The sequence below is a fragment of the Crocodylus siamensis genome, chromosome 4 (genome assembly GCF_052110815.1).
Source record: "Crocodylus siamensis isolate JL-2025a chromosome 4, ASM5211081v1, whole genome shotgun sequence".
NCBI lineage: Eukaryota > Metazoa > Chordata > Crocodylia > Crocodylidae > Crocodylus > Crocodylus siamensis.
In genome coordinates, this window is record NC_143398.1 from 145,951,827 (window position 1) to 145,974,967 (window position 23,141).

The following is a 23,141-nucleotide window of genomic DNA, read 5'->3' on the forward strand; positions in this document are numbered from 1 at the left end:
TGGGCGCACCCCTCCCGCTCTCCCCGAACAACGATGGACGCGGCTGCGAGTTGAGCACTCCTTTATTAGCGTCGCCGCCGCGGGGCCGGGAGGCGGAGGTTCCGGCCCGAGCAGCTGTGTCCTCGGGAGTAGACGGGCTGGTTTGGGCCGAGTGTGCAGGGCCTCGCGGGGCTTTTCCAGCCTCCCCTTGGTGACGCTGCAGCAGGAGCCGAAGCCTGAAGGGCGCGAGTGCCAGTCGCAGCTCGCCTCCCTCGAGTCGGACCAGTCGCGGCTGCTGCTGCCGCCCTGTGGGAAGAGCAGGGCTGTCAGGGGACGCGCAGCTCCACCCGCCCTCAGGATCTCAAGGGACGAGTGAGCCCTCGCGTGGGGGCTGAGGGCAGGAGCCAGGGTTGCTGGGCGCCCCGGTCCTCAGGGTGACAGCAGGGGACGTGGGCAGGCCCCATAGCAGAGACCCTGGCAGGTGCTGGGACAGAGGGAGCATTGTCAGCACTTGCAGGGACCCAGTGAGCTGCCCCAGATCTGCTGGGCCAAAAGCATGAGTGTGCATGGCTTCTGCTCACCAAGGGCATCTCATAACGATGCCACGCCAGCAGCCAGGTCATAAGACAACCCCAGTATTGGCCTGAGAATTGGAGAAAATGAGGGTTGGAAGGAACCACAGGAGGTCACATCTAGTTTAAACCCCTGCTTACAGCAGGACTACCCCCAACCAGATCATCCCAGTTATCTAGCCTTCCTTCAGCTTTGTAGTCTCTTGCACTGTGGAAAGTTACAGCTGCAGAAAGTCCTTGCTGGCATTTCAAAAGTCCTCCAAAACAGTTATCGTTTGGGCACAGTTCCAGCCCAGAGGGCACTGCCAGCACAGTGAGGGCTGCTACATATGTTGATCCTATTCCCCAGCTGCAGGTCTGCATGCATGCATCCTGCCAGGTAATAGAAATGCATTGGCTAGCTAGATTTTTCCGGGCAGTTCTTACCAACGCCATCTGTGCTTTTTAAATGTCATCCTGAAAAGAGACAGAAATGCAAGTGGTGAATTTGGGAAGACAAACGTTTCCCTTACTACAGAATGGAACAAAAGAGTATTTATATGGCACGTGGACAGACAAGTGAGAAATGCTGAAGCTCTCCAATTTTTTCAGGACCCTCAAATGTACATTGGACCTGAAGCACGAAAAGAAGCCGTAAAGGACAGGCTTCAGTCACTTGCTTCAGGGTGCAAACTAATGGCTACCAGATCAGAAAGGACTTCCCTCGATCCTGCCCCACTGAGCAGCACTGCCTGTCTGGTCAGGTGCATAAGTGATGGTTTTAACTTTCCTCTGTAGCATCTGACATGGGCCACTGGCACTAGCAGGGTGCCACCCTAGGTGGACCTGCCACCTGCTCAGGCTCAGGAAGCATGACGAAGCCTGCCTGCCCATGCCCCTGCAGCAGGAGTTAAGGTACTGCCTGTGCCCATCCTGTTCACTGCACCAGGCAACAAGGGTTGTCCTGGCAGATGTGTTTATCACTGCTGGCATTAGAACACAGGTTTGAGGTCAGAGAAATTTTAGCCTCATAAACATTTGGCCTGCTCACTCTGTGCTGTGATGAGGCTCCTGACAGGGTGGCTAAGATGGAGCTGTTCAAAAGGAGGCTTGGGCACTGGGAGGAAAGAGAGAGCCAGAGGGAAAGAGTTCTTGCCAGCTATAACATAGTGCCTCAGAGGTACTTACATCATCAAGGTCATCCATTGCAGGGGGAGGGCCTTTATGTGTGACCTTCTGCAGGAGCTGGATGGGAAACAAACGGTCATGAGAATAAAGAATAAAAACCAGGCTGAAGGTGAGAGGGATGTAGTCTCTCTCCCCTGGTAGTACCTTCCAGACCCCATGAAATTATACCTTAAGGGAACACACGGAGTCTCCTGGGCCATCAAGTCCCCATTCCCTATGTTTACAGGCAATTGGTAACCAAAGGAATTCACCCAAAAAATCATTTCAAGCCCTCACATGCAGCTACAAGAAACAATACTTGAAACACCAACAATGTCCTATTATGTACACAGGTAAAAGGCAGGGGAGACGAGGGCATTGCCAATGCTTTGCCACTGCTGTGATGGGCAAGTACATGGTTAATACCATATTTACCTGAATCCCAAGATAGATCTAGTACCACACTGACCTGAATCCAAGACAACTTCGAATTTAAGATGACCTCCCCATACATGGAAAAATGATAAATGTGTTATAATTTTCCATGTCTAGAATATAATTATTGGAAAGTCATCTTAAATTTGTCCTCCCCACTGCTACAGTGGGGAAAGAACTGTCAGGGGGGCAGGCAGTAAAGGAGTCAAATGGTTTGACCCCCCACCATCCCTTCCCCCTGGATGCGTGACCCCTCACCAATTGCTCCCCCCAGCCACTACCCCCACTCCTGTTTACCCTATTTACTCTCAGTTGTGGCTCTGGCTTCAGCTCTGGTCCCATTCCTGGGATATGGAGCACATGGTGGCCTATACCTACTCAAGCAGCGTTGGTTGGTGTGGTGGCAGCCCTAACCACAGGAATGAACTTGGAGCACCCCTCTTAAGATACAAGGGGGCTGTGGGGAGAGGGATTTAACGGTGGGGGTCTACTACAGACCCTGCAACCAAGGGGAGGAGCTGGACCAGGAATTTTTGGACCAGCTTGCAGAGGCACTTAAGGCAAGGGATGTAGTTGTCATGGGTGATTTAAATTACCCAGACATCTGCCAGGTTGGACCGTTCCAGGAGGTTCCTGGCGGAGATACAGGACCTCCACTTAAGTCAGGAGGTGCACAGTCCCACCAGAAGAAATGCCCTGTTGGACCTGGTCCTGGCCACAGGCGACGACCTGGTAAGGGGCCTCCAGGTCCTTGACTACCTGAGTGATAGCGATCATCACTTGCTGGAATTCACCATCCAGCGCAGGGTGTCAAGGGCCTGCAGCAAGGCAGTAGCCCTTGACTTCAAGAGGGCCAGCGTCAATGAGTTGAGGAGATTAGTGGGAGAGGCGCTGGGGTTCTTGAGAGCAGGGGAGCTCCGTGCCCAAGATGAGTGGTTGTTCCTTAAGGAGACGATACTCAGGGCCCAAGGGGTGACCATCCCAACAAGAAGCAAGGGGGGCAAGAGTGCCCAAAAGCCCCCCTGGTTCACCAATGGCGTCTGGGAATGCCTGACTGCCAAAAAGGCAGCATACAACCGGTGGAAGGGGGGTGCTATCTCCAAAGAGGAGTATACCTCCTCTGCTCGGGCCTGTAGAGGGGGCTGTCAGGAAAACTAAGGCGGACATACAGCTAGGACTTGCATCCAAAATCAAAGATAATAAAAAGTCCTTTTTCAAATATATAGGGAGGATGAAGAAAGCACTGGGAAGCGTGGGGCCCCTGCAAGAAACGCTGGGCAATCTGGTGGTTGCGCCAGAGGAGAAAGCAGACCTCTTTAACCAATTCTTCACCTCTGTTTTCTTGTGCAGGGACTGGGACTTCTCCACCGCGATGGAAGACGGACTCGAGGGGAACGCCTCCAGACCTCAGGTTGGGGAGGACCGGGTTAGAGAGCTTCTGGAGGGGCTGGACATGTTCAAATCAGCGGGTCCAGATACTCTCCACCCCAGGGTGTTGAGGGAGCTAGCAGGGGTTATTGCAGGGCCCTTGGCATGGCTTTACGAGCGCTCGTGGTGTTCGGGCCAGGTGCTGGATGACTGGAAGATAGCCAATATGGTCCCCATCTTTAAAAAAGGGAGGAGGGAGGACCCAGGTAACTATAGGCCCATCAGTCTTACCTCAATCTTAGGGAAACTCTTTGAGAAGATCCCCAAGGAGCACATCTGTGATGGGCCGGCTTCAAGGATGATGCTCAAAGGCAACCAGCACGGTTTCATTAGGGGTAGGTCATATCAGACCAACCTGATTGCCTTTTATGATCAGGTCACAAAAGCACTGGATGCAGGTGTCGCCATGGATATAGTCTTTCTGGACTTCAGCAAGGCCTTTGACACCGTCTCCCACCCCATCCTCATTAAAAAACTAGGTGACTGTGGCATTGATGCCTATGCAGTCAGACAGATTGCAGATTGGCTGAAGGGCCGTACTCAGAGGGTGCTGGTGGATGGGTCATATTCGATCTGGGGGGAAGTGGGCAGCGGAGTCCCCCAGGGCTTGGTCCTTGGGCCTGCGCTGTTCAATTTCTTTATCAGCTATTTGGACGACGGGGTGAAAAGTAACCTGTTTGAATTTGCTGATGATACCAAAATTTGGGGTGAGGTGAGCACGCTAGTAGGGAGGGAAAGACTGCAGCAAGACCTGGATAGGTTGCAGGGGTGGGCTAACAAAAACAGGGTGCGTTTCAATACTGACAAGTGCAGGGTGCTGCACTTGGGCAATAGTAACCAGCAGCACGCTTATAAGATGGGAAACTCCCTTCTTGAGAGCATGGAGGCAGAAAGGGATCTTGGAGTCGTTATTGACTCCAAGATGAACATGGGCTGACAATGCGAGGTCACAGTTGGCAGGGCTAACCGCACCTTGTCATGCATCCACAGGTGCATCTCTAGCAGGGCCAAGGAGGTGATTCTCTCCCTCTATGCAGCACTGGTCAGGCCACAGCTGGAGTACTGTGTCCAGTTCTGTGCACCCCATTTCAGGAGGGATGTGGACAACATTGAGAGGGTCCAGAGGAGGGCCACTCAATGATCTGGGGACAACAGGGCAGACCTTACAGTGAGAGACTGCAGGACCTGAACCTGTTCAGCCTTCACAAGAGAAGGCTGAGGGGGGACCTGGTGACCGTCTATAAACTCACTAGGGGGGACCAGAAGGGTTTGGGAGAGACATTGTTTCCCCTAGTGCCCCCTGGCATAACAAGGAATAACAGTCATAAGTTGTTAGAGAGTAGGTTTAGATTAGACATCCGTAAGAACTACTTCAATGTCAGGGCAGCTAGGATCTGGAACCAACTTCCAAGGGAAGTGGTGCTGGCTCCTACCCTGGGAGTCGAAGAGGCTTGATGCCTACCTGGCTGGACTCATTTGAGCCCAGTTTTTCTCCTGCCCAGGCAGGGGGTCAGACTTGAAGATCTACAAGGTCCCTTCCGACCCTACTTCTATGATTCTATGATCTCTGCTGGTGCCTGACTGATAAAGATCTCCCAGCCCCTGCTCCTGATCAGATAACGCTGGGAGGTCCCTGCTGGCTGGGGCTGGGAAGCCTGTTCCCCACCCAGGATCAGAGCTGGGCAGCTAACAGGCTCTACAGCCCCCTCCCTGCTAATCCATAATCATGGAGCGGGGCTGGGAACTGTCCAAATCAGGGACAGGTCCCAGCTTCATGCCCTGATTGAGTGGGGCAGCTAGCAGGGAGCCCCTGGCTGGATGGGGAATCCCTGCCCAGCCTGGGGCTGCTAGCTGCCCCACTGGCAGATTGGGGCAGGGGGCTGGGACCTGCCTCTCCCTTGCAGCTCTTTCCAAGTCCCCTGCCCTTGAACAGGGAGCTGGGGCCAGAAGCTTCATGCTGCTGGGGCAGGGGGACATTGTCCCTGCTGCAAGCAGCAGACAGACCCCTGGGGGCAGGGAGCAATGTCCCAGCCCCTGCCAGGAGACAGCTATCTCTTGGCCTTATGCTCCCTGCCAGCCCCTGGGCTACAACCCAGGGGGAGCCTAGAGGTCCCCCTGGCTGCTGCAGGGGGCTGCTGCAGGGCTAGCAGGGGCAGGAGAAGATGCTGCCAGGAGTGGCAAATCTACTTCTGAGACCCTGCGCATGTAGATCCCTGCCTGGGAGCAATTAATCATAAGTAGCTCCCCCAACATGCCCCGCACCAGCCTAGGCCTGATCCCCTGCCAGCTGGGGAAACCTAGCGTTCCCCCTGGCAGCCGTATGGGAGCATAGCAGGGCAGGAGTAGCCTTGTACTGACATGGCCCTGGCTGGCACATACATAGAGGTGCTCTCAGGGAAAGCTTACTGCACAGTAAGCTTTCAGCACATTAATAGCATATGTAGACATACCCAGTGAGATGAGACTCATGCATCAACATCTATGAAGTGCTCAGATTGTAATGGGGCTATATAAAGATGTTGGTAGAGAGCAGTACATCTCCTACTGCTCTTGTTGCCTGGTTCCTCCTCTTCCCAAAAGCCAACACCACCTACTGATTAAAAGCTATTTCTTGTTATGGACAAGGCCCCATGCCTCATCTCTCCAGTTCTGCCTGCAACAACATTTTGAAGTGGTTTTCTGCTTAGAACCAGCCACTGGAGATACTGAGTCATCCACAAATACCCCCACTGATATCTCTCTTCATTTCCCTCTCTAGCTAGCAGCAAGTTTATAAGGCAAGGTAGTGCAGTACTTGGCAAAGATAAATTGGCTTTATGGTTACTGAGCAGGGAGCAGGTGCAGGAATAGGGAAATCCATTGACCCCCACTTTCCCTAACCAAGCCCAGCACCCCACACAGATGTTTCCCATAGCCCCCACCCCCCAGTAGGAGCAAGGCAGAAGCAGCTCTGGGGCTTCCTCAACCCTTGGGTCATTGACAGTGGTAGGAGTGGGTGGGTCCCCTCTTTCTGCACCTAGTGGGATAATTACCACAATTAGTGCCCTGGGGAAAATCCTGCTGAAAGTGGGGGGAGGGAGTGGGGGTTGCCACTGAGCACCAAATGGGGGATGCTGAAAGTGGGGAGAGGCAGAGAATTTTATTTGCTTCAGGGACCCAAGTCCTGGTGGAGAAGGAGCAGGGCTGAGAGCATGTGTGAGGGGGGTCACAGCCAGACCCTGTGGCTTCAGGGACAGTAGGGGCTCAGAGTGAGGCCTTGGGTCCTGGGTGGCACTTGTGAGGCTGCACCTTACTGGTCAGGTCCAAATAATCTTGGTAATATGAGACTCACCTCTGCATACTCCTCAACCATGGCTTTCTCCACCTCCTCATCTCCTTCCCAGTCCCTCCAGTTATCAAAGTCCACAAATAGCCAGGCTGGCTGCAAGCAAGCAGAAGAAAGTGTATCATCTTTGAGGGTGGCATAGCAGTGAACACGGCAACAGTGAAATGGAGAGCTTTGTCTTGGTGGGAAACTACTTCGCTCAGAGGAATGGGTAGAGGGGTGCGTTTGCCTTCCAAGGGCACTGGCTTTCCACCTGTTCCAAAGTCATAGGACTGGGCTTGAGAGAAGGATATAGAGTCTTTCCATGCCAAAGGCACTTGTGCAATTTGGCCCAGACCAGTAGCGCTCAAAAGTCATTGCTATAAGCTAGGGCTGTTCAGCAGTGCCAGCATGGAGACCATGATTATTCTTGTACTGTATCTTGTTATCTGTACTGCTGCAATGCCTAGAAGCCAGAGTCATCAAGCATCAGAGCCTTATTGTGATGAGCACTGTAGACATATACAACAGATGAGCCCTTCCCAGAGAATCAGGACTCTGAACTCTTCTATCAACAGTGAGGGACTGTCTTTATTTGGGGCTGAGGCAGGCACAGAGAGTGGGAGATGCTTGGGCTCTTGGTGTTATAACTGCATTAGTCACAGAATCTCAGTCTCTAGGAGCCAGAGAGCTGGCATCTCTTGCCAGCACTAACTGGGGCAGAAATCCTAGTATGCCATGCCACAGAATAGCTGAAGTTACTCTTCTACCCACCCTGGCAATGCTCACTGTGCTGAATATAGCACTCAGGGGACAGGGGAGCTTGTAACAGGGGGAACATAACTCCAGAGGAAACAAGTGACCCAGCTGTTTGGGCATGCATCTGCCAAGGAGCAAACCCACCTTGATGTTCTCCTTGGTGAGGCGTGGCCATGCCACCTTCTCCTTCCACTTCCTCATGAAGCAGGTGATGGACCGACCAGAGCGCTTATTCTGTGAGTCCTGCCAGGGAACAGATCTGTGAGTCTTGCCTGAAATGGCCATGTGAACTCTGGGGTATGCTGGGATGTGAGGGAAACCCCAGAGGTCATCACTAATCCACCTTCTTTGCATACAACCAGAGCTATTACTTGTGCCTTCCCAACAAACAACTATACCAACTATACCATCACTACAGTGTCTCATTAACCCATTATTTCCCAGTGCTCTCATTTTATGAATCAGAAACAGGCATGGAAAGGGGAGTACCTTTTCCAAGGTTGCACAGCAAGTCAGGGGCAGAGCAAGAGTCTTTTTTGAACCTCATCTTAGATCTCTAGGGACAGCACAGCTGCAGTAGCATTCTAGGGCCATACAGGCCATGTTTGGCTTCCAGTCTGCTCCAAAAACCCATGGCATGGTTTTATGCTATGTCATCTATTACACCAGGCCTCTGTATAGGCTGGCAAGATGCGATGCTCCCAGCTGACAGGTGCAGACTTCACTTGTTTGTACTGGAGTCTGAAACATGCAGGCTCATCCTTCCCCGGCAGTGCATGCTTGAATTGAGGTACAACTCTGAAAGGAATTCCCTTCCAAAGCATGGGAGCTCTAGCCTCTGGGGAGAAACCTAGAATGACTGGGGGCTTTCCTGGCAAAACCCTGCTAGTGCAAATCATTTCCTCCATGCCACTCAGTGTTTTGGGGTCCTCTGATTCATTACATGGTCAAAGAGTCCTCAGTGACCACAGGCCACAACAAAACATTGATTCTGGGAAAGGCTGAGTAAGATTAGCGGTGTAGTAACACTAAGGAAACGCTTCACCAGGTGTGCAGCTCAAGCCCCAAGCACTGAACAATTTGGGAAGGATGGGTGTCAGGGATTGCCTCTTTGCCTGAGTGCTGGAATGCAACAGCCTTGCAAACTACAACCCACAACTGCAACAATAGATGTAAACTACAACCTACTCCAAACAGACCCACTTTGGGCTGTCATAAACCCCATGTCTTGGAAGGCACAAGGCCTGAAGGACCTGCACATACAGGGTAGGAGTCTTGATTCTGGAGCAGGATCTCACCTTGGAATTCACTCTGGCATAGAAGTTGATTTCATTGTAGAACTCCACACCATCCGCATTTTTGCAGCTGCCAAAACACAAGCACAGTGCCTCAGCATGAGGTGTTGGCCACGATGGTAATGCTCTGCAAGGGGATCAATCCTTCATGCTGGCCTGCATGGCTCGGGGTTTGGGCTGGTCACTGAGCACTTGATGCAGGGTCTGCAGCAGAGTGGGCAGCTCACCTGAATATCACCCGATAGTCCTGGATGTCAGCTTTGACGTCAATGCTGTCTTCCACGCAGAACTCCAGAAAAACATACCGCGGGCGGTCATACCACAGTGTTTTGGCAGGTTGCCTTGAGAAACACAAGACTATTAAGGGATGAATTCCAACAGGCAGAGTTAACACCTTTCACACATTTTGGCCCCCTGTATCCTAAAGGAATAAGCTGCATATAAAGCAGGGTCATCAAAACAGGGATAAACGGTCTCCATTACACCTATCTGGACCAGCAGATTGCCAGGCAGGAACAAAGAGAGGGAGAGAGATGGGAAAAGAGACTGTGTTCCAGGCATGCAGGAAACAGGCACAGATTCGGCAAATAAAACCAGAAAGTACAGTTTTATCCTGGTAAAAGGATGTGGCTGGAGCTTCTGCTAGATTCATGATCTAAAGCAGCTCTTGGAAGCACAGGGCCCATGATTCTGGAAGTGAAATTATCACGCTGCTTGTCCTGAAAGGCTGCAGTGGCCCTTACTAAGCATAACTGCTCACTGAAGTACAGTCGCAACACCTACCAGAGTTCTTTAGAGCAGCATTTCTCAGCCTGTGGGTTGCAACTCAAAAGTGGGCCACAAGTATATATGAAAGGGTTGTGAACAAACTTTAAAAATAGATTCTCCTTTAAAGGAAAAAAACTTGGGAAACTGGCTTTTCCCTTGCGGGCTGGGAGAGTTCAAGCCTGCAAGGGGCTGCTTGGGATCCCAATCCCCCAAACATACCCTCCCCTACCCCACACACTGGGGGCTGGGGGGGGAGCAGTGGGTTGGTAATGAGGGGCGCTGGGTCAAGATGGGCCATCAATGTTTACAAATGGATCCTGGTACAAAAAAAGGTTGAGAACCACAGTTTTAGGGTAGCCAGGCAGAGGCCACTAGGGGTGGGAATTATGAAGAAAACACTGGAAAAACACCTTTCTCACTAAGCAGAAGGGTAGAGAGCTCTACCAGTGCTGCTCCAGGCCACAGTTTAATTTGCAGGGTTTTGTACTGATTCAGAACAAATTCATTACCTCTCTCTGACTAACTACAGCAGAAATGCATGAGCTTTCATAAGCAACAGCTAATTTCACTAGAGGCTATGGAGGGACTGTCTTTGTCATAGCATCCGATGAAGCAAGCTGGTACTTACACAAACTTCTGTATCTCTGGTTTAGCTAATCTGTTAGGTGCAAATTTATCCTGCCTTGCTAAATCACAAAGGCCAGCCCCAAAAAGAGATGGCTGCAATATTCTAGGATTGGCCCCTTGCTATGTACACTCTTCAGCTGACCAAAACCCAACTTCAGCTCTCTTTCCACCTTTCCAGCTGTTTCCTGAAGGCAGGAGGGCTGTAAATAACCAGAGCTGATGCTTGGGTAAGCAAATTCCCACGATGCCATGGCAGTTTCCTGAGCCTTCTCAGCAGGGCCAGAGCCCGGGCTAGGGTCACAGCCAGGGCCAAATGACTGCAGGGCGGTTGGCACACGTCACAGTGGAGTCTTGCTAAAGGGTGGTGACCATTCCCCTGGGTCCTGCTGGGGCTGGGCCAGACGCTGCTCTGGCGTGGTGTGCCAGTGGCCAGGCAGGGCACTCTCCTTGCAAAGCTGAAGTCAGAGTGGCCATCTCTGGGGACATTGTTGTTGTTGGCTACTCTGTCCTCTGTCGATATGAAACCGGACACCTTTACATCCTCTATTTTTCTCTCCGAGAGTTTTGTGCTCAAAAAACATGTACAGTTGTGTTTCTGGATGTAGCAGACATGTTTCAGGGGGAAGGGAAACCCCGTGTTTTAGAAATGGCTGTCTCTATTTTCCAGTGATACAGGATGTTTGCTTACATTGCCAGATACCCAAGTCAAACCTGGAAATTAAGACTATTTTTTCAAGAGGAAAAACAGAGGACACCAAGGCGTTGGGTTGCCAGAGAACAACCGGACTGTCCTCTATGATGGTCACCCTACTTGAAGAGAAAAACAGGGGACATAAAGGCACAGGGTTTCGTATTAACAAAGGACAGAGTAGCAGCACTCCGGACTGTCCTCAGGACGGCCACCCTTGCTGGAGCGTTTCCAACCGCACATTTTCCAGGCCTTTGCGGGGGGAGGGGGCACGGCCCCGCCGGCAGTGGCGCTGGCTGGGGCTCCGGGAGCCCGGGGAGGGGGCGAAGGCCCGGCTGGGGGAAGAGGGGGTCCTGGTGCCTCAGTGCAATGCAGAGAGCTCCGGCGCGGGGGGCGGCCGCCTGCACTCACCTCGCCATGGCCGGGCTCGCTGCGGGGCGGCGCCGGGCCGCCGCTATTCTGGGCCCCGCGGGCAGCACCCGCCCACCTGTCAGCGCCCGTCAGCGCCGGCCCGGGCAGCCGCCCCGCGGGGCCGGGGAAGCCCGCGCCCCGGAGGAAGTTGTTTGCCTGCGGCTCTGCACCACAGGGGGAGGGAGGGCAAGGGGGAGATGGCGCCCCCGGGAGCCGGGACGGGGTCAGAAGGGGGAGCGGGCGTTGGACGGGAGGATGGGCAGTGCCCCCGCCAGCTTTCCGTCACGGATACTTCTGAGCCCGTGCCGGCACTTTGGCAGTAGATGGCAACGCTGCTCCGAGGATAATCCCAGCCCTGGTTAAGTCGGTTTTGTACCCTGGGCTCGCTATAAGGGAGGGGTAGGCAAAATCCATTCTGTGGGGCCCCTAAAAAGTGTAGGAAATGAATAGTTATCTGCCCCTGCCTGCCTGTCATGCAGCCCTCGATGGCTTGCCAAAACTCAGTATGCGGCCCTCGGTCCAAAATAATTGCCTGCCCCTACAGTGTAAAGGAAGCATAGGGAGCCAAGCATGTGAATGCAAACAGCCCGCCAAAGCACCCTACTTTGCTGTTTTCCCCGGTGAAAAAGCATGTGGGAAGAAAGAGAGACACATGTAGAAGTAAAGAAGCATTAGGTGCCAGACACAGGATCTGATAGTCTCTCTCTGCTCTTTACTTGGCCGTTTTAAGCTCCCTGTTTTGGCAGGTGACCAAAATGATAAAGGGCTTGGAAGGCAAGTCACATGAGGAAAGGCTGAAGGAAAAAGGGCATGTTCAGCTTGCAGGACAGGCACTTAAGAGAAGAAACATGATAGAAATCTTCAAATATCTGAAGGAAGGACATGATAGAAATCTTCAGATATCTGAAGGGTTGCTATAAAGAGGGAAAAAATTTCCTATTGCTGCAGACAGCAGAGTGTGCAGATCATTGGCTTAAAGTTACAGCAAAGTAGACTGGGTATCGGGAAACATTTCTTCACGGATAGAGCAGGGAGGTTATGGAATAGGCTGCCCAGGGAAGCTGTGCAGTCTCCATCATTGGAGGTGTGCAAGAAGTTGGACAAGTGTTGGTCAGGGATGGGCAATTATTTGTGCCAGAGGGCCACTTAGGGAGTTTTGGTGAGTTGTCAGCACCCCCCTGCCCCCCAACAGCTCATCTAAACTCCCTAAATATCCAGGAGTGGGGTGGGCAGGCAGGGCTGGGGCTGGAACTGGGATTGCTGGGTGATGACAGCATGGGGCTGGGACTCAGAGCAGAGCCACAACTGCCCCTGTGATGGCCACTGGGGATGAAAAGTACAGATCTCATCCCTGCCCCAGGCCCCAGCCCTGCGCTGTCACAGCCGGTGATTCCAGGGTCTCCTTGGAGACTGGGCAGGACCTTGCGCAGGCAGGCTGTGTGGCCAGACGCATGGGATGAGGCTGCAGGCAGGCAGGGAGTGGCATCCAGAAGTGGGATGCGCCGGGCATTGCCAAGGCCAAGGCTGGGACTGGAATTGCAGGACCATGATAGCCGGGGCCTGGGGCAAAGCCACAATCCGCTCCCGGCAGGCCCCTGCCTGTGGAATCAGCGCCCATGCAGGGGCATGTGGACCCCTGCTGTCATTGCCCCATGAATCCGATCCTGATCCCAGCCATGGCCCTGGCCCCACCTGCCCATCCCGCTCCTGGACACTGCTCCCCACCCACCTGCAGGCCCCATCCCATCTGCCCTGCTTGTGAGGGCCCTAGGTTGGTCTCCATGGAGACCCTGCCCACTTGCACCTGCAGTGGATGTGGGGCAGAGGGACTGGGTGCCTAGGCCAGGAAGCAGTAGGGCTGGGTCTGGGGGTGGTGGCTGAGACTGTCAGTGGCAGCTGGAAGGAGCTACCACTGTGGGAATGCTGGGAAGCAAGTCTGGCCTCCTCGCCTCCCTGGTCTCACTGTGTGGCCAGGAGCAGTGGGTCTGGCTGCACATGCCATGGCCTGAGCTGCCCCTGTGCCTGGGCTGGCTAGGGCCAAGGGACCAGCCAAAAATCCTTTGGTGGGCTGGATCCAGCCAATGGGCCATATTTTGCTCGACCTGATTTAGGAGTAGGTATGCCTGTTTTCTACTGTGACTATTACCCATGTTTCTGGGCTTTACTGGTTGTCACATGGGGCCAGGAAGGAATTTTTTTCCCCTTGTGTTGCTACACTTGTCAGAGGGATGCTTTTTCACAGTCCAGGGAAGCACTGGGTGTTGGCTGCATCCGAGACTGGTAATTTTGACTGACGTAAGCCAATGCTCCTGCTGAAACTTAAATATAGAGGTTTCTGGCTAGAAGATCTTGTCCCTCTGCTCAGGATGAGACCAATCAATGTATTTGGAGTCAGGAAGAAATTTTACCCCATGGTTAGACAGGTACAGAGTGTGGGAGTTTTTGCCTTCCTCTGTAGCAGGGGGATGGCCCTCTTCCTTGGATCTTTCGAGTATATTTTAACAACCCTTGCAGCAGCAGGACATTGGCCACTGTTGTCACCATACCGTACTTGTGACAAGTGAAGGTGTTATGCCTTGTGGTGATGTCAGGGTTGACGCTATAGTTTTACTGGTAAGTTAGACAATGGATTTATATACAATAGTCTGGTTAGGGATGATTCTGCCTCTGGCAAGGGATTGGATTAGATGACCTCTGAAGGTCCCTTCCAGACCTACTTTTCATTCTGTGATTTGCCTGCCAAAATTATGGCAATAATCGCTGGAAAGGGCCCCTAAGCTACAAAAGTGCAAATATCAGTATCATGATGGTAGACAATGGCAAAAATGTGTCCAGATATTTGCCGTGTCATTCAGTTGGACATCCCCTCTAATACCCTACTGTGGCCAAATTAAGGCTCCTAACAGGTTCCAGAGGCAAAACAGCTTCTCCTCAGCTCAGAATAGTGACCACTGCTGAGAAAAGGAGCCCCTACAAGCTCCACCATCGCACTAATGGATAGATGAATTTAAATTTGACATGATTTTGCAAGGCCTGGATCTCTGCAGGACATTTGCTAAAGAAACAACTTCAGAACTCCAAGTGCATCCCATTTACAAACTGGCTACCCATGCTGTCCCATTCTTGTCACCTGTGCGCAGTCTCTCCTCATCACTGATGAGTTCCTGTGATAAGTTGCTGTGTTCACAAGGAGATGCTCCCCTTCACCCCTCCATTCCAGGCTTCCCAGTTTGGTTTGTTTAATTTCAGGAGCACACTATATTATGACTGAGACTGCAGAAGGCCCCATGTGCATGCTGATGTGTGTAGAGGAGACTAGGCATGCTGACGTGAGTTTGTGATGAACACATGTGACCAAGAAATCCTGAATGAGAAGAAAACCTGGAAATTAGGATGGCCTCTACAAGTGTGGTTTATGGACATTTCACTTGTGGCTTACCTGACAGAGTTGTTGCCTATGGAGCCCATGGTTTGACTCTTGGTTGAAGTCATGTACAGGCTGTGCCTGGACTAAAAATCCAGATGCCAAGTGGGGGTTCTGGTGTCAGGTTCATTCCTCATTGAACTGCTGTATTCTCCATATCCCCAAACAGGGAAACACAGAATACATATGCAGGCAGTATTAACAGGCATTCAAGAAAGCAAGAGATGTTGCTGTAGATCTTAACCCAGTGGGCTACATAAACTTATGTCCCCATCACGCTAAATGACCATGACTAGACTTGCACACTGTAGAAAGCCAGTTCCAGCAAGTATTGGACAGACTCCTCTGACATGATCTTTGGCAGAACAGCAGGACAGATCTGCATGGCAGCCACCTCCCTGCCCTGTGTCAAGGTGGTGCATGGAAAGTGCAGAGGCCTTGTCTGTGAGAAACTAATTGCTTGCTTGCTGCAAAACTGGCAAGGGTGCTTGTGAACATATTTTTCCCTGTCTTCCTTTCTTGTAGAAATATTTCTATTTGTAATGAGTGCAGTCTACCTTTTTAAAACAATGGGCATATACTAACTGTAGGTCTGCAGTGCGCTTTTAACAGAGACTGATTGATTGCTAATAGGAGAGGCTTGCATACAAGCAGTAGTTGGTCCAGAATTATTGGCTGTCCCAGATCCATACTGTTTACAAATTAATGGGCAAACACAAGTGATTTCTGATCCATGAATTACTTTGATATCAAATAGCTATGGCCCAAAGCTACAGGAGAATAATTATTTGACACAGAGAGAAGCAGGATGTTGCAGAGACATTTTAGGGCCCTGCTGATTGTTGCTAGCCTTAGCCATTTTCAAGGGGCCCAGGCCAAGCCGCAGAAGTGTGGCTAAGCAGAAGGCCCCAAAGTTTGTTTCTGTGTGACCACAGCATGAACCTTTGTATATGTCCGAGATTCATATTGTCTACAAATAGATGGGCAAATACAAGTAATTTCTGAGTCATCAATTACTTTGATAACAAAAAGCCATGGCGCACAGCTACAGGACAATAATTTGTTTTACACAAAGTGACGCAGGACATGACAGAGTCATTGTAGGGCCCTGCCAAGCACATCTACAGTATAGCACACTGTAAAGAAAACATGCTGACACAAGTTCAGCAGATGGAGACAGCAGAAGTGTAACTTGAGGCAAGGTGGAGTCCTCTGCACTAATCATACTTAATCCCTGCTTTTGGATGTTTGACTCATATAAGGGAACCCTAAAGGATCTAAAAACCTTCGCATAATGATCTCCTGACCATGGCCGTGACTGGGATACATACAGTTGATAGTGGAAAAACAAATGCCGTGGAAGGAGACTACTGACATGATTGTACTGCTAGTGTATGCCCCTTTTTCTTCTTGTTTTAGAGTCTAGGGAATAGGGATCTGCTTGTTTGCTCACCTCAGAGGGACAACTGAGGCACAAGTGATTGAGTAACTGTAGCACAGGATATCCATAGTGATTAACAATAGCATAGGTAACAGGGACACAGAATCTAACTCACATTACTCTCCTCAAGTGCTGGCTTCCGCTAGAGCCTTGGGTGTTTACCACTCTGAGGTTGGGCACTGGACAAACTGACTAGTGATTTGCTCAAGTGAGGTAGCAACTCTGGTCCAAGGTTTGTAGATGTCTCACTCTCCTTGATTTAAACAGGACTTTGGTACCTAAACACCAGTGAGGATCTGGGTCCTGATGCCTAGGAGTGGAGGCAGATGTGGCCACAGGGCTTCTGCTGCCAGGACGAAGCAGCCACAGTCCCCTCCCTGCTAGTTTAGCATCACCCAGATACAATGTTGCTGTTATTGTCTGCCTCTGTATTACAGTGTCTTAACCCAAGTACCTGTCCCACCTTATATGTGGAAATTGGCCCTGATGGAAACCACAACAATGCTAAGTCTTTCTGCATATGTAGCATATAAGCCACAGGGGGACCACTAGGATGCCTGCTAAGTGGCTCTGTTCCTACTGATTGAGCATAGTGCCAGTTCTTGGGGGGGTGGTCAGCCTGTGCTCTTTGTGACGGATGGTTCTGACCCCTCTCTTAGATAGGGTGTTTTGGGTCACAATCTGGTGTGGTTTTATTGTTCCACTATGCATTTTTGTAAAGTCAACATGGCTTTGTGGGTAGAGCAGGAGACAGGAATTCATGACTCCAGCTGATTTCCGGCATGCTTCCGACTTGGATTGGATTACTAAATGTAGTTGTCTAGGCAGCTGGTTGGACTTTCAGAGACAGATAAAGACTCCAACTCCTACTGAGTCTGGGGAAGCTGAGGGTGCTTAGCACCTTGGAAAATGAGACCCCTAGGTATGGGTGTCCAAGCTGAGAATATTGCCCATGGTTCTGTTTCTGGCTCCTCACTGTCTGGCTGTTCAGTCTTAAGCAAATCACTTCAGTTCTGTGCTTGATTCCTATCTTATGGACCTCCTCTGTTGCAAAGGTGTATACATTTGTATTTGAAGGGTGCTATGGTGATCATTTATAAACAGATCATGCACCAATTCATATTCATTCTCCTCCTGGCTAGGACATTTACTTTCTCTCAGTATTTCCACAGTAAGTCTGAGAACAGTATGCAAGCTGGTGAACCTGCAGGTCTAAATGATGTTTTTTTCCTTCATCATCTGTGACATCTGCTCCCACTGGGACATCTTCATCCATTACCATATAAATTAAAATTACCAAGGGGAGCAGGTTTGCTGCTTCTGTAAAGCTTTGCTCAAGAAAAACTCGTACAGCAAAATCTCCCATTGCCATTTCCAAAAGACAGCTGGCTGTGATCTGAGTCTTAATGAAGCTGAACTTTAAAATGAAAACTCTTTCCTTGAGTCCCGTTTTCATCCTTTAACCTGGAGTCCTGATTAATTCTACCTACGAAGGAAGCACAGTGACTCATGGGCAATGGGAGCTGTATTTGTCTTGCGTACTCCTGTCACCCTCCTGATTTCAAATGCAGAAGTAAATAGAAGGTGATTTATCACTGATACACAGCAACCTGTTACCAAAAACAAAATGATTAGGTGGAAGTTTCCTTTAATGTATCACAGATGACAGAGAGAGGCTCTGTGCTCTACTCTCCACCTGGTGTATTTTTTACTTTTGATGGCTCGATTCTGTAAGTTCCATTTTTTATCTTTTAATTACTGTGTATAAAATACTTGGAACCTACAGAGTACAGTGGGAGGGCAAGAAATTATGAAGCCTGTTCTTTCAAACCAAACCAGGGGCAATTAGAAACTTGACTCTAAACCAGTGATTCTCAACCAGAGTCCTGTGGCATGCCGGGGTGGCTTGAGAGCCTTTCAAGAGTGCTGCAGGGCACCACTCAGTGTTAGCGCTCTTGGATGCGTGATAAAGAGAGAAAGTTGGTGACGATATGAACCACGCACCAGCAGGAACCAATAAAGGAAAAGGGAGAGCCGTGCTTCCAGAGTAGTTGCTCTGAGAAGCTAGAGAAACCCCAGAGGAAGAAAGGGGGATGAGGACGGGGAAAGAGCCTGGGCACGGGAGAACGAGCATGGTGCTGATTGGGAGTGCGGGGACAGAGGGGGTGGCCCGGGAGCCGGCTGGAGCAATCGGAGAGTTGCAGAGAAGCGAAACGGAACAGTGTTCCAAAACACCAGAATGAATCGCTTTACTCTGAAACGGTCAAAACTGAAATGAAGCATAGTCATTTCACACAGCCCTACTGGCAGTGGGTGCATGAGCGCCTCCAGGCAGATAGCAGGGCAGGGGCTGGGGATGTGCTGCCCCATGCCCTTTCCCTGCTGTGCAGCTTGAGGCGTGCGTGCACCTGCTGCTCCCACAGAGCTGGTGCTCCAGACACTGGTGCAGCTGTTTGCAGTTTGCCCACCACCTGCTGTAGCTGCCCAGAGCTGGGCCAACTGTGGCAGCTGGAAGGCTGCAACAAGCTACATTGGGTTCCCAAGCCCTGACTGGGCTCCGTCAAGGCACACATCAGAACGCACAGCTGGGAAAGGGCCAGGGGCAGCACAACCCTGGCCCCTCCCACACTGTCCACCTAGAGGTGTGTGTGCAGCTGTTGCTGCCACAGAGTCCAGCTAGGGCTCCAGAGCCTGGTGCAGTGTTTGCAGCCTCCTGGCTGCTTGCCACAGCCAGCCCAGGCTCTGGGCAGTTGTTGCCTGCCACAGAGCCCAGGCTGCTTGCAACCTCCTGGCCACCTGCTGCAAGCAGCCCAGGCTCCATGGCCAGCAGGTCTTCCCAGAGCCTGGACCGGCTGTGGCATGCTGAGCAAAATGGCCTCATGTGCCATGCTCTGGGGCATGTGCCAAGGGTTGCTGACCCGTTATAGGTAGTAGCCCACAAAAGCTGCCTCTCTGAACCAGTGCTCTAACGTGCTGCCATCCTGCTCTACCTTCTGCATGACTTCAGACTAACATGGCTAACCACCTCTGTAAGGTCTGATTTCTAAAGGTAATCATAAACCTTCCTGAAGGTAAGTGCAAGTCAAGGGTCTTATATAAGAAACTGCAATAAGCAAGCCAAACTTGATGGGAACTTCTCGCCTGAGGCATAAAGCAGAAAAAATTTAATCTATGTAAATATTGGGAGCTGCTTATCTGTCTAGAACTGTTTACATGGAAAGATGCCGAAGGTCAATACTGAAGGTTTGAACAGCATGAATTTGGCATTTGTTCATTCCATACCCATGCTGCTCTATTCTTTGGCTCCCATGTAGCCTGTACTCTGCATGATACACATATCAGAAAACTGCAGACCTTCTCTTGGTGCTTTGGTTAATACTCCCAGACATGGGACCTGGGCTCCTTTGGTAGCTGTGGCTGCAAGGCATTAGACCTAATGCTAAAAAGTGTCTTCAGCAAAATAAAAGCTGAGCCAATGATGGTTGGAGCTTCAGGTGGACAGGGAGCCCAACTAGGGCTATAGAGAAACCCTCCCTCCCCTTTCAATGCAGTGCAAAAGGGCCCCTGATAACTCTAAAAAGTCAAAACTTTAGTATTGCAACTCATCTAAAATGTAAAACTAGTTCCTAATTTGTGTGGAGGATAACTTTCTGTTCCAGCAGGTTGAGATTACAACTAGCTCATCTATCTTGGATCTTGTCCTGACCAATAGGGAAGAATTGGTGGAAGATGTGAAGGTGATGGGTAACTTGGGAGGAAGCAAACATGATACCACAGAATTCCAGATCCTGAGACAGGGCAACTATGAAGTCATCAGAATTAGGATGCTGGTGATATCTAACCATTTGAGCTTGCTTAACTGTTAGTCTGTGATGCAAAATTCTGAAAGCAAGAAAGTCCTCCGCATTTCAGTATTCCATGAGATGGCTTTCATGTGGGTATTTTGAACATATGCTCCACATCTTCCTGGCGCTGCTAAGCATGGGGTAATTGCAGTCCCTTCCTCTTCCTTCTTTCAGACTCAAGCCTGTTGTAAAGCTGTGAGTACTGGCTGAAAGGCAGCTGGTGATCTACCTTGAATGTGCAACTGGTCTTGTATTTGCACTTTTATTGCTTTGACCTCTCATTCATCTACTATTTGCCTTGCATTCAATGCTAGTGACCTGTCCTGATAGGGCACTGAATTTAGGTGAGGTGCTGGAGATGGGTGTAGGGAGAGGCAGTGGAAAGACTAAGGCCTTATATGCACTGGAAAACTTTGCTCTTGTAGCTGCGCCATCAAAAACCTGTGGGTGTAAATGCTTTTATACTGTCCAGAAAGATTCCTGCTGCATCAGCTGCAGTACCTACATGAAGGATTTTGCCAGTTTCACTATGGTAATGGTGCTGTAATACTGGCGGCCAGAACTGGGATGATACAGCCCCAGTATGACACAACTGTGGACTCACGTGGAACACCATTAACATTCAATTGGAATGTAGGGTGGATTTTTTTCTAGCTAGGGCTGTTCTGGCATATGGTACTTGAAAGCTATGTGATAAGCTGTGTTTGGTGGCTTCTCTAGAACATCTGGTAGTTTGAAGCTCTCTTATGAAAATACATCATCCCACGATCCAACATGGTTGGCTTGACAGAACTTGCTAGCATATGGTGCCTTTAGGCTCAGATCCTCAAAGGTAGTTAGATCCCTAGCTCCCCCTGCAATCAATTACTCGCATAGCTATTTTGGAGGTTCTAGCCTTAAGAGACTTGCTCAAGGACACAAAAGAAGTCTATAATGCAGTCTGAACCTGGATCTTTTGAGTCCCTGACTAATGTTTTTTCTCTGAGTTCTGCCTCTTGTGTCTTATTATAAGCCTTCTGGCCCATGGACAGAGGCCACATTCACAAAGGATGAATGCAAATGAAAAAGAATTTTGTAGCAGGATTTTTGAGGAGCAGTGTCACGCACTGCCGTGTAGGTGGTCCAATTGGTGATTTGCACATGCTGTTAGCCCGAGGTCTGAGGGGTAGCCGAGGTCAAAGCCAGAGGTTCAGAATTCATGCTGGGGCCAAAACGCCAGGCAGAGCAAGATCAGGGAGCAAGACAAGTTCCAACAATCCCAGACATGAGGCAGAGGCAGAGGTCGGAGTCTGAGCAGGGTCAGCAGTAGGTGGTCAGATCTAGAAGCAGGGCACAGAGGCAAGGGATGGCCCAAGGGCAGCAGGAGACTTCCTGTTCAGACAGCTTTCCCAGGAAACAGGAAGCCTTGCATAGGCAGGAGCATCCAATCCGGGGCCAGGAGCCCCAAGCCAATCTGGGGCCAGTGGTGGAAGGGCCCTGTGCTTGTGGGGCCCCTTTTCTTGCCAGTCTGCCTTCTTTCATGAGTTGTGGCCTGGTGGAGGACTGAGCTGGGACTGGGGGTTCAGAACCAGATCCTAGCATCTCCCTTCCCCACCCCCTCATGCCTGACCTTCAGGTGGCCTGACCACAGTTTTCCTGGGTACTACTTATGAAAAGCCTGGAGTAGTGCTGGGGTGTATGTTCTCTAATAGCTCCCAGATGTGATCTTCTAAACCACTGTTTGTCAACCCCTCAGGTCGTGACTCAAAAGTGGGTCTCAAGAATATATGAAAGGGCCACAAGCAAACTTTAAAAATGGACTGGCCATCAACGTTTACAAATGGGTCCTGGTACAAAAAAGGTTGAGAACCACTGTTCTAGATGGTACTCTTCCCAATCCACCAAGAACCATAGCCAGCCATGCTTGAATTTTGAATCCCAAAATTTCCTGAACCATATATTCCTCATTCTCCAAATAAGGACAGGAGATGGCAGTGGTTGGGCTCTATGCAGAAGGGAATTTTTTATATATAGCTTCAGCAAATTGCATATAGATTTCTTTGGCTTGGTTTACTTGTTTCTCTAAATCCTCCTGTATCCAACAATTGTGTTGTGCCCATTCAGAGATTGCAGGGTTGGGAGACATCAAGTGTAGATAAGATGTGGAGCTGAGGGTAGAAACCATAATTTGCAAATAGACTCCAGCCAGTAGAAATGGTCAGTGTTGTAGTAAATGAACTCCATCAGATGGCATAAGGAGGACCAGTTATCCTGGTAGTAACTGTTGTAGCAACAGAGGTATTGCTTCAGGATACTCCTAGCCTGGCCATTGGATTGGTGGTGATATGCAGAAGACAAATGGGATTGTAAAGTAGGGCTGTGCAAAATTTCGCTGTGAGTTGTGTTTCAAGGCTGTTTCGACTTGTTTCAAAGTCGAAACAGCAAAATCAAAATGGAACAGATATGGTCGAAACAGCCTCGAAACAAAATGAGGCAAGTCGAAATGTTTCACCGTTTTGTAGCTGTTGCGACGTTTCACCCACAGGCTATAATGGGGAAAGTTGAAACAGCCTATAATTTTGTCATTTCTGACCTGCTGTGGGTGAAACTTGCAGGAATGGTAGCCCCTTCTGAGGGCATGAAGCCTGCCAAGTGTCAAGAAGATAGGTGCAGGGGGGTCAGAGAAACTGCACCCCAAAATCTTGAAAGCAAAGCTACAGATGTCAATGTCAGAGCAGTCCTTCCCCCACCTCTCTTCCCCCTCCCTCTTCTGAGTTTCCGTTTCCCTGCAAGCCGACTTCCAAAACATCTGAAATGTTTCAGAAGATTTCATTTAGTTTCCGAGACATTTCGGAGCTTTCCATTTTGTTTTGGATTCGGTGTTTCGGGCGTTGAAACACCTCTGAAAGAAAACAGTTGCCAAAATTTTGCACAGCCCTAACTGCTAGCAACAAGGACTGGGCCCCTTGCAGCTCCCTGCCTGCCGCTTCTGGCATGCCAAGTTGAGGCACGGGTTGAGGTTGGGCTGTTTTTGGCACTT

At 50.4% G+C, this 23,141-nt stretch overlaps 1 protein-coding gene across 1 annotated transcript; it reads right to left on the reverse strand.

Annotated features, from left to right (window-relative positions):
* Positions 1–44: 44 nt before the first annotated feature.
* PTGES3L (prostaglandin E synthase 3 like) lies at positions 45–11,566 on the reverse strand. The gene is made up of 8 exons (XM_090044065.1): positions 11,413–11,566; positions 9,146–9,259; positions 8,922–8,988; positions 7,768–7,866; positions 6,892–6,981; positions 1,719–1,775; positions 978–1,007; positions 45–285 (listed from the first exon to the last, which is right to left on the reverse strand). Exons 1-7 carry the CDS (start codon positions 11,418–11,420, stop codon positions 996–998), a joined length of 447 nt encoding a protein of 148 aa, XP_089900191.1. The 5' UTR covers positions 11,421–11,566; the 3' UTR covers positions 45–285; positions 978–995.
* Positions 11,567–23,141: the final 11,575 nt, after the last annotated feature.